Raw genomic sequence first — 12,003 nt, 5'->3', positions numbered from 1 at the left:
ACCCACGCGTACGCGTGGTTGACGCTTGCGCGTCGTTTGGCTAATTTTCAATCCACGCGTTCGCGCGCATGACGCTTGCGCGTCAATGAGTTTTAAGGCCATCCACGCGTGCGCGTGGAGTGCGCGTACGCGTGGCCCTGTTTTCATCCCAAAGTTGATTTTTGAGTTTTAAAAGCCAAATTTTATACTTCTAAGCCTCCGATCTCACCACTTATGTCTTAAATCATTATGATATGCCTAGCATGAGAAAAAGGGCTAGTGAATGTGGTAACTTGCGAGTGAAGCAAGGGAAAATGGATGATCATTGAGGATCAAAGATGATTATGTGAGATGCGGAGAATGGCGGTGGAAGTGCTTGTTGTGCCATGGGCCGAAGGGCCGTAAATGTTAATGAATTGGCTGGTTATGGATTTTACCGTGAGCCGGATGGCTAGATTATTGCCGTGTGACGGCGGAGCCATGTTTATGGCTAAGTATAAATGCATATATGCTGTTGAATGAATTGTGAATGTTTGCACTTTCACCATCGGAGATGAGGGTTTCCCTGGGTAGTAGCAGTGGCTAGCCACCACGTGCTCCATGTTGAGACTCGAAGCACTTTTGACCCTATGTCGTAAGTGTGGCCGGGCACTGTGAAAGGCCCGGATGAGCTCGCCCCCATAAATATTCACCAGTGAGGGTGATGGATATGGATCATGATTATGATCAAGTTTATGATGAGTATAACTCGAGTTGGGGATGCGCAACAGAGGGACAGTCCAATGGTTAGCTACCAGGACTTGTCGGGTTGGCTCTATAACCGACAGATGATATCATCAGCCACTAGGGACAGGCATGCATCATAAGCATACTACATGAATTGTTTGAGATTGCCTATTTGACTGCATATTACTTGCTAATTGCCTAAATGCCTTATCTGTTCCTATTTGTAAGTCTCTTGTCTGATATAACTGTGTTTGCTATATTTTACTCCTACTGGTGGTTGGGAGGTCTGAAGGAATTGGAAAGGAAAGTATTAGTTAGACTGAAGGATCTTTAGTCAGTTGCCACTTACGGTTTAGCTTGTTTATAAGCTTTGATATTATCTGGGGGAAGTTCTAGGATTGCCTTCGGCTTTTCTCTATTATTATGTATTATATATGTGGAAGTTGTTACCATGCTGGGGACCTCTAGTTCTCACCCATGCGGATTTTGTGGTTTTCAGATGCAGGACGCGATGCTTCTCGTTGAGGCATGCTGGAGACTTCTGGATTTAGCGAAGATCCTTTGTTCTCGGGACTCTGTTTTGGGTTATATATCTTGTTTAGATACTTTTATCTCCATTAAATAATACAAACTGTGGTGACTCCTCTTATAGGAGGTTTTGGAGAATAGGTTTCTGTATTTGTGTCCCTTTGGGTTTTCCTTGGGGTTTTCCTTATTTTATTATATGTATATATTGCTATGCTCGGACCGGTTATCTTCGCAGCCGGATTTTGAGTCTTGATATTCCCGTTTTTGACACTCTTTATACATATGATCTTGCGTTAGCTTATCCTTTGCTCGTTACGTTATCGATCGGAGTGTTGCGCTTTCGAGTCACGGTTTTTGTTTACCCCTTTTTCCGTAAAGGCTCCTAGTTATAATCAATTATTCATACTACTATACGTACTAAATTTTTGTTTTAGAGGTCGTAATACCTTGCCATCTCTGAATTATGACTTAAGCATAAGACTCTGTATGGTAGGGTGTTACACTATACACACCAAACAATCGATATTAAGTTGATCAGTCTCAATATCGAAAGTCTAGTGCTTCAAAGTCCCAAATGCATGCTCATGAACGTTTATGCCATTTATATCAAGCAGATATACTAACAGCACATAACACACACACAGAGAATGCACAGAAGCATAGTCAGTCCATTCCTCAGGCTCTACAGGAACGAACTGCTCTGATACCATAATGTAACACCCCACCATACAGAGTCTTATGCTTAAGTCATAATTCAGAGATGGCAAGGTATTACGACCTCTAAAATAAAAATTTTGTACGTATAGTAGTATGAATGATTGATTATAACTAGGAGCTTTTATAGAAAAAGGGGTAAACAAAAAAAAACGTAACTCGAAAGCGCTACACTCCAATCGATAACGTAACGAGTAAAGGATAAGCAAACGCGAGATCATATATATAAAGAGTGTCAAAAACGGGAATAACAAGACTCAAAATCCGGCTGCGAAGATAATCGGTCCGAGCATAGCAATATATACATATAATAAAATAAGGAAAACCCCAAAGAAAACCCAAAGGGACACAAATACAGAAATCTATTCTCAAAAATCTCCTATAAGAGGAGTCATCACAGTTTGTATTATTTAATGGAGATAAAAGTATCTAAGCAAAACATATAAACCCAAAACAGAGTCCCGAGAACAAGGGATCTTCGCTAATCCAGAAGTCTCCAGCATGCCTTAACGAGGAGCCTCGCGTCCTGCATCTGAAAACCACAAAATCCGCATGGGTGAGAACCAGAGGTCCCCAGCACGGTAACAGCTTCCACATATATAATACATAATAATAGAGGAAAGCCGAAGGCAATCCTAGAACTTCCTCCAGATAATGTCAAAGCTTATAAACAAACTAAACCGTAAGTGGCAACTGACTAAAGATCCTTCAGTCCAACTAATACTTCCCTTTCCAATTCCTTCAGACCTCCCAACCACCAGCAGGAGTATAATATAGCAAACACAGTTATATCAGACAAGAGATTCACAAATAGGAACAGATAAGGCATTTAGACAATTAGCAAGTAATATGCAGTCAAATAGGCAATCTCAAACAATTCATGTAGTATGCTTATGATACATGCCTGTCCCTAGTGGCTGATGATATCATCTGTCGGTTATAGAGCCAACCCGACAAGTCCTGGTAGCTAACCATTGGACTGTCCTTCTGTCGCGCATCCCCAACTCGAGTTATACTCATCATAAACGTGATCATAATCATGATCCATATCCATCACCCTCACTGGTGAATATATACAGGGGCGAGCTCATCCGGGACTTTCACAGTGCCCGACCACACTTACGACATAGGGTCAACAGAGTATCAAGTCTCAACCTGGAGCACGTGGTGGCTAGCCACTACTACTACCCAGGGAAACTCGTATCTTAGATAGTGGAAGTGCAACATTCACAATTCATTCAACAGCATATATGCATTTATACATAGCCATAATCATGGCTCCGCCGTAACACGGCAATAATCTAGCCATCCGGCTCACGGTTAAATCCATAACCAGCCAATTCATTAACAATTACGGCCCTTCGGCCCATGGCATAACAAGCACTTCCACCGCCATTCTCCGCATCTCACATAATCATCTTTGATCCTCATAGATCATTCATTTTTCCCTTGCTTCACTCGCAAGTTACCACATTCACTAGCCCTTTTTCCTCATGCTAGGCATATCATAATGATTTAAGATATAAGTGGTGAGATCGGAGGCTTAGAAGTATGAAATTTGGCTTTTAAAACTCAAAAATCAACTTTGGGATGAAAACAGGGCCACGCGTACGCGCACTCCACGCGCACGCGCGGATGGCCAAAAACTCATCGACGCGCAAGCGTCATACGCGCGGGTTGAAAAATATCCAAACGGCGCGCAAGCGTCAGCCACGCGTACGCGTGGGTGCTCTTGCGCCCAGGCACAAAATTGGCACAATTCTGGCACAACTCTTTGGAAAATAGCTGGGCATATGGCACAGCGCATCGACGCGCCCGTGCACACCACGCGCACGCGTAGATGGTGCTTCCTGGAAGAATGGCGCGCACGCGCCAAGTGCGCCTATGTGCGGAGGGTTATTCTGCTAAAAATTTTCTAAGTTAAAAGCTGCAGAATTCACAGATTCAACCCCCAATTTTCCGACGGTCATAACTCTCTCATTTTAAATCATTTTCACCCGTTCTTCGAACGGCATGGACATCCCGGATCCAATTTCATTTTTAAATAGATTTGGCACAAATCAGAGATCCGTAGTCCAAGTTATGTCCCGTCAAAGTATGCCCAAAAACTATGTTTTCATACAAAACCACAAAGTGCCATTTTCTAAACAAGCTACTTTCAACTCTTTTCAAAATCAATCAAAACATGCCAATTTCAACCATTTTCTTTGAAATCATTCAAAATGTACCAAAATCAACAACAAGCCATCCTCAACTCACACATTGACACTTTACCAAAATTTCCAAAATCACATCCAACCATTTTAACACTTCTCAATCAAATGGCTAAAGGACAAACACAATATCATATCATACATCCTTCCTCATCCCAATTTCCAATAATACCATTTCCAATCAACCATCATTATACATAATCATTATCATACTCACCATCAACATGGTACCACCCACCAATTCAACCTCAATCATCCATCAAGCATATATCACAACATGCATTTCTCATATATCACACAATCAAGGCATCAATATTCATAATCACATATATGATCACATCATATATCTCAACCATTCAACAACATCAACAATTCAATGCCTATCTTAGGGCCTCTAGCCTAAGTATTTCCTACCACATTACATATTAGATACGGGAAACCGAAACCATACCTTAGCTGATTTCCCAAGCTCAACCGGAACACTTCCAAACCACTTGTCCACAAGTCCTCTAGGTCTCAACAACTCCAAGAACAGATTTTTACCACCAAAAATCCTTTTTCAAGCTTTCCAAAATCACCAATCAAGCTCCAATATTCACATATACACAACCTAAGCCACAATCACCATACCCATACACAACATCTCAATACCCAAACATCATAGAACAACAAATTACACTAGGGTTGAGAATCTTACCACACCCAAGGTCCAAGGAGACAAGATTAACCTTCTCCTTCAAGAGAGTTGGGTCCTATAACATCAAAGAGCCCAAAATCTCAACATTTTTGCTCATGAAACTCGAAATCAAGGCTGGAAATTCGAAGAGCAAAATGTGGCTTACCTCAAAATTGATTGTATGGGTTTTGTAGAGCTCTCCGCAGTGAACGCGTGGCCGCAAACGGAGCGGCAATCGGAGCTCTAGATCAAAAGTTATGGTGGTTTGAAGATCAAGTGAGAGATAGAACTTGAGAGAGTGTTCTTCCCTCCATGGCCTCCATTTCAGCGTGAATGAGAGTGTTGTGAGGAGAGAGAGTACTGAAAACTAGGGTTTTGGTTTAGTTTAGTTGGGCCAAGGGCCCACTTTGGGTTTGGTCGGACCAGTTTGGCCCATTCGGTCCAATCTTGGTCCGATTTCTATAAAATTGGTATCGAAACTCTCGTCTCAATCTCCTCTATCATATTTAGCCATAAAAATCACATTTTTGGCTTTCTAGAATAAATTCTCATTTATGGGTTAATTAGGCATTAATTTATGTATAGACAACTTAAATGTTCATAAGTTTGAAAAATTTTTGAAAAAAATAAAAATATAAAAAAATTACATGTTGACCCATAAGATTTTTTTTTTTAAAATTTGTCTATAGTCTATGATTAATAACTTTAAAATTATATATATGTTATTTATTTTATATATTTTTTTATTTAATAGAGACATATAATTTTGTTATCGGCGATGTTAGTGGTTTTAAAGAGATTTTTACCTTTAAATAAATTATAGAGAAATTAAAAATAAAATTGGTTGCAATTTTTCTGGCAATTTATTTATTTATTATTTTAAATTAAAATTAAATTATATATTCAATTTATATTTGTTTGTTTATCCTAATGATTGTATATAATAGATAATATATTTAAGCATGTTTTGAAAGAAACTATTAAATTTTATATAATTAAAAGTTAATTATGAAATTAAAACTAAGATAAAGTGAAATACAATAAACATATGAGAAGTGAAAGTAAAATAAATAATTAAAAATAAGATAATAAAATAATTAAAAAAGTAAAAAAAAAAGACAGAAAAATAATTCATGTAATTGATAAAAATACACTGTAAAAAAAATTAGTATAATCAATGAATATATGAGAGACAAAAATTAAGATATATTTTTGTTAAAAAATTCAAGAAAAACATTGTGAAGAAGAACCTATTAATTAATAAAGCTTTATGAAAATATTATAAAAAATTTAAAATGTTAGTAAATAAAATAGTAACTCCTTTAAGAATTATTAATCAAGATACATAAAAGTACATTCTGATTCATAGATATAGAAAATAATAAGAGAATGATTTAAATTAAATTCATTTATTATTTATTAAATAATTTAATATTTATTTAATTTTAGTCAAATCAGATAATATAATTGATTAGTTATAATTAATGTTATTCACCCTAATGGTATAATTGAAACATATTGAAATTCTAAAGGTAAAATTAAAATTAAATATTAAGAATAAAATTAAAATAAAATTGCACTTTCTATTTTGTAACACCATACTACATAGAGTTTTACGCTTAAGTCATAGAATAGAGGTAGTGTGGTGTTATAGACCTCTAAACAGTAACATATATATATATTAGTGGAAAGGACAATATACTAGGAGCCTTGAAAAACGGTTAAAAACAAAACCACAAAAATAAAAAGTGCAACGCTCAAGGAATAGGATTACTTACGTGCTAAGAAACCTAATAGGAAATGATAAAGGTAAACCAAAGAGTAAAGGAAAGTCAAGGAAACAACATAACTAGCCCCTGAGCTAAGGCTGGCCGGAGGATATATATATACATACATAGGTATCCCCAAAATACACCAAAATACCAATTCTAAACTCCTATCTCTCCCTTAACCTCTAAGAGGAGCAGCATACACAAGTCACTTGGAGAGTAAGCTAAATACATATATACATATATACAAACAGAAATCCAAGATACACCCAAGAACTACTTCGCTTCAAGGATCCAGACGCCTAGCGAGCAGCCTCTCGACCTGCATTTGAAAAACAACAACACAATATGAAATGAGAACCGGAGGTTCTCAACATGGTAAAAGTGCCACGCGTATAATAAATAAGGTCCTGAGAATGCCATAGGCAATCCTAGAACTCCGTTCTTCAGTTATCCAACTTAATTACTAAACAGAAGCCATAAACATGGGTAGGTAATCTAAATCTGCCTAACTTACTCCATTTCAAACCTAACATAACACCAAACCATTTCACCTTTTCCTCCGTCCCTCCATCATCCACAATGCAACAAAGACAAGCAACCAAACAAGTTCACGCACAAGTAATGAGCAGATAGTGCAAGTAGCAAGTATAACAGGTAGCAGGTGGTATATATCAATTAGGCAAACCCAGGAAATGCATAGCAATCAAAACAAACAAATGCATATGATGCATGCCTGTCCTATGGCTGATGGAACCCATCTGTCGGTTATCCAGCCAACCCGACAAGTCCAAAAACTTTAGATTCTCCCCCGTCGCACATCCCCAAGAGTTTATGCATAGAGTTCACATTCATTCATCATATAATCACTCAATGGGGGCTTTTCATACCCGGGAATTTATACGTGCCCTGTAACACCCTACCATACAGAGTCTTATGCTTAAGTCATAATTTAGAGATGGCAAGGTATTACGACCTCTAAAAATTAAAATTTAGTACATATAGTAGTGTGAATAAAGATTATAACTAGGAGCCTTTGAAGGAAAGGGGTAAAACAAAATCGCAACTCGAAAGCGCAACACTCCGATCGAAAACATGACGAACAAAGGATATACCAACGCGAGATTATACATATACAAATGAGTGTCAAAAACATGAATATCAAAACTCATAATCCGGTTGCGAAAATAACCGGTCTGAGCATAGCAATATATACAAATAAATAAAATAAGAAACCCCAAGGAAACCCAAAGGGACATAAATACAAGAGAACCTATTCTCCAAAATCCCCTCTAAGAGGAGTCATCACAGTTTGTATTATTCAGTGTAGATAAAAGTATCTAAGCAAAACATATAAACTAAAATAGAGTCTTGAGAACAAGGATCTTCGCTAATCCAAAAGTCTCCAGCATGCCTCAACGAGAAGCCTCGCGTCCTACATCTGAAAACCACAAAATCCGCATGGGTGAGAACCGGGGGTTCTCAGTATGGTAACAGTACCCACATATTTAACATGTAATGTCCTGGAAAAGCCGAAGGCAATCCTAGAACTTGCACCAAATATATCAAAGCTTATAAACAGGCTAAACCATAAATGGCAACTAACTAAAGATTCTTCAGTCTAACTAATAATTCCCTTTCCAAATCCTTCAAACCTCTCAACCACCAGTAGGAGTATAATATGGCAAACACAATTATATCAGACAAGAGATATACAAAATAGGAATAGATAAGGCATTTAGACAATTAGCAGGTAATATGCAGTCAAATAGGCAATCTCAAACAATTCACATAATATCCATATGATGAATGCCCGTCCCTAATGACTCATGATATCATCTGTCAGTTATATAGCCAACCCGACAAGTCCTGGTAGCTAACCATTGGACTGTCCCTCTGTCGCGCATCCCCAACTCGAGTTATACTCAACATAATCGTGATCATAATCATGATCCATATCCAACACCCTCACTGGTGTATATTCACGGGGGCGAGCTCATCCAGAACTTTCACAGTGTCCGGCCACACTTACGACATAGGATCAGCAGAGTATCGAGTCTCCACCTGGAGCACGTGGTGGCTAGCCACTGCTTTCACCCAGGAAAACTCGTATCTCAGATAGTGGAAGTGCAACATTCACATTTCATTCTATAGCATATATGCATTTATATTCGGCCATAATCAATAATGGCTCCGCCGTAACTCGGCAACAAACTCAGCCATCCGGCTCACGGTTCAATCCAGAACCAGCCAATTTATCAACAAATACAGCCTTTCGGCTCATGGCACATAAAGCACTTCCACCGCCATCCTCCGCATCTCATATAATCATCTTTGATCATCATTGATCATAACGTTTTCCCTTGCTTCATCCACAAGTTATCACATCCCTAGCTCCTTTCTCATTGCTAGGTATATCATAATGATTTAAGACATAAGGGGTGAGATCGGAGGCTTAAAAGTATGAAATTTGGCTTTAAAAACTCAAAGATCACCTTTGGGATGAAAACAGGGCCATGCGTACGCGTCCTACACATGCACGCGTGGATGGCCAAAAGTTCATCGACGCGTATGCGTCGCCCACGCGCACGCGAGGATGGGAAAACAGTCAAGGGACGCCTACGCGTCAGCCACGCGTACGCGTGGGTGCGTTTGTGCCCCACGCACAGAACTGGCACAGTGCTCACGCAACTCTCGGAAATTTTGTCTGGGCAACCATTTTAGCACATCGACGTGTACGCGTGAGCCACACGCATGCGTGGATGGCGTTTTTCTGAAAAACGATGCATACGCGTCAAGCACGCCTACGCGTGGGGGCCATTTTGCCAAAAAAAATTTCTAAGTTAAAAGCTGCAGAATTCACAAATTAAACCCCCAATCTTCCAAGGGACATAACTCATCCATTTTAAATTATTTTCCCCCCGTTCTTCGAACGGTATAACCACCCTAGATCCAATTTCAGTTTTAAATAGATTTGGCACAAAACCGAGATCCGGAGTTCAAGTTATGTCCCATCAAAGTATGCCAAAAAACCACATTTTCATTCAAAACCACAAAGTGCCATTTTCAAAACATCCCAATTGCAACCCTTTTCAAAATCAAGGAAAGTATGCCAAAATTAATTCAAGCCTCTTCAACTCATACATTAGTATATTTAACATATTACAAGCCAACATCTAACCATTTCATCCCATCTCAAACAATTAGCCCAATATTAAATACATTAACATGGCATATACCCTTCCTCATCATAATTTCCAATCACACCATTACCAATTAACCAACATTACACATAATCACTACCATGCTCACTCTCAACATGGTTCCATCCTCAATTCAACCTCAAACATTCATCAAGCATATATCACAACATGCATTTTTCTCATATATCACACCATCAAGGCATCAATATTCATAATCACATATATGACCACATCATATATCTCAACCATTCAACAACATCAACAATTTAATGCCTATCTTAGGGCCTCTAGCCTAAGTTTTCACTCCACATTACATTTTAGATACAGGAAACCGAGACCATACCTTAGCCGATTTCCCAAGCTCAACCGGAGCACTTCCAAACCACTTGTCCACAAGCTCTCAAGGTCTCAACACCTCCAAGAATAGATTTTTATCATTAAAATCCCTTTTCAAGCTTTTCAAAGTCTCAATCAAGCTTTAATACCCACATACACACAACCTAAGCCACAATCATCATACCCATACACAACATCTCAATACCCAAACATCATAGAACAACAAATTACACTAGGGTTGAGAGTCTTACCACACCCAAGGTCCAAGTAGACAAGATTAATCTTCTCCTTCAAGAAAGTTGGGTCCTATAACATCAAAGAGCCCAAAATCTCAATATTTTTACCCATGAAATTCGAAAATTAGGGATGAAGAACTGAAATGATTTCGTGGCTTACCTCAAAAATAAAGTAGTGGGTTTTGTAGAGCTTTCCGCGGTGAACACGTGGCTGTAAACGGTGCGGCAATCGGAGCTCTAGATCAAAAGTTATGGTGGTTTGAAGATTAGAGGAGAGATAGAACTTGAGAGAGTGTTCTTCCCCCCTTGGCCTCCATTCAGCGTGTTTCTTGAGTGTAGTGAGGAGAGAGAGTGCTGAAATGAGGGTTTTTGGGCTTAGTTATGTTGGGCCAAGGGCCCACTAGGGGTCCGGTTGGCCCAGTTTGGCCCGTTCGGTCCAATCTTGGTCTGTTTTCTACAAAATTGGTATCGACATTCTCGTCTCAATCTCCTCTATCATATTTAGCCATAAAAATTACATTTTTGGCTTTCTAGAATACATTCTTATTTATGGGTTAATTAGCCATTAATTAACTGGGTTGTACATTCTACCCACCTAATTGGAAATTTTGCCCACAAAATTCAAATTCAATTACCTGAGAATAAGTGCGGATAGTCCGTTCGCATCTCCGACTCAAGCTCCCAAGTGTGTTCCTCAACACCGCCTCGACTCCATGCCACTTTGACTAATGAAACCTCTTTTCCACGCAATCGTTTGATACTAGTATTATCAATTCTGACTGGAGCAACAAGAAGCGTCAAATCTTCTCTTAACTGAACTAATTCAGGTTCTAACACATGGCTAGCATCAGGAGTGTACTTCCGAAGTTGCGACATGTGAAACATGTCGTGCAGGTTCGAAAGGTGAGGTGGTAGTGCCATCCAATACGCCACCGGTCCGACCCTCTCCAGGATCTGAAACGGACCGATGTATCGAGGGTTCAACTTCTTCGCTTTAATCGCCCTTCCTACTCCCGTGGTCGGAGTAACTTTAAGGAAATCATGGTCTCCTTCCTCAAATTCCAAGGGCTTCCGCCTCTGATCGGCGTAACTCTTTTGGCGACTCTGCACCGTGAGTATCCTATCTCGGATTTTCTTGACTTGTACAGTGGTCTCAGCTATCATCTCCGTCCCCAACAAGCCTTTCTCTCCCGCTTCATACCAGCACAGCGGAGATTGACATTTTCTTCCATACAAAGCCTCATACGGAGCCATTCCGATGCTCGCATGGTAGCTATTATTGTATGCAAACTCCACTAACGGCATATATCAATCCCAACTCGCCGGTTGGTCCAAGACACAAGCTCTCAACATGTCCTCTAGTGTTTGGATCGTCCTCTCGGATTGACTATCTATTTGAGGATGGTAAGCCGTACTCAAGCTTAGTCGGGTTCCGAAAGTTTTCTGAAATGCATCCCAAAACCTCAAAGTGAAACGAGGATCTCTATCAGAGATTATAGTAGCTGGTACACCATGAAGTCTCACAATTTCTTTTATGTACAATCGTGCTAGCTCCTCAAGGGTGTAAGTCATCCCGAATGGATAAAAAGTGAGCTGACTTCGTCAATCAGTCCACAATCACCC

General features: G+C 39.4%; 1 protein-coding gene across 1 annotated transcript in view; it reads left to right on the top strand.

The window, feature by feature from the left end:
• The window catches only part of LOC148543805 (uncharacterized), a 38,570-nt gene extending 27,192 nt beyond the window's left edge, over positions 1-11,378 (top strand). The window contains exon 2 of the mRNA XM_088498720.1: positions 11,275-11,378. Coding sequence (XP_088354846.1) covers positions 11,275-11,378 — 104 coding nt within the window. The remainder of the gene's footprint in view (positions 1-11,274) is intronic.
• The last annotated feature ends 625 nt before the right edge of the window (positions 11,379-12,003 follow it).

Source organism: Arachis ipaensis, chromosome B9 (genome assembly GCF_059453495.1).
Source record: "Arachis ipaensis isolate K30076 ecotype BB chromosome B9, ASM5945349v1, whole genome shotgun sequence".
In the NCBI taxonomy this organism is placed as follows: Eukaryota; Viridiplantae; Streptophyta; class Magnoliopsida; order Fabales; family Fabaceae; genus Arachis; species Arachis ipaensis.
This window is presented reverse-complemented; position numbering and strand designations above follow the sequence as displayed.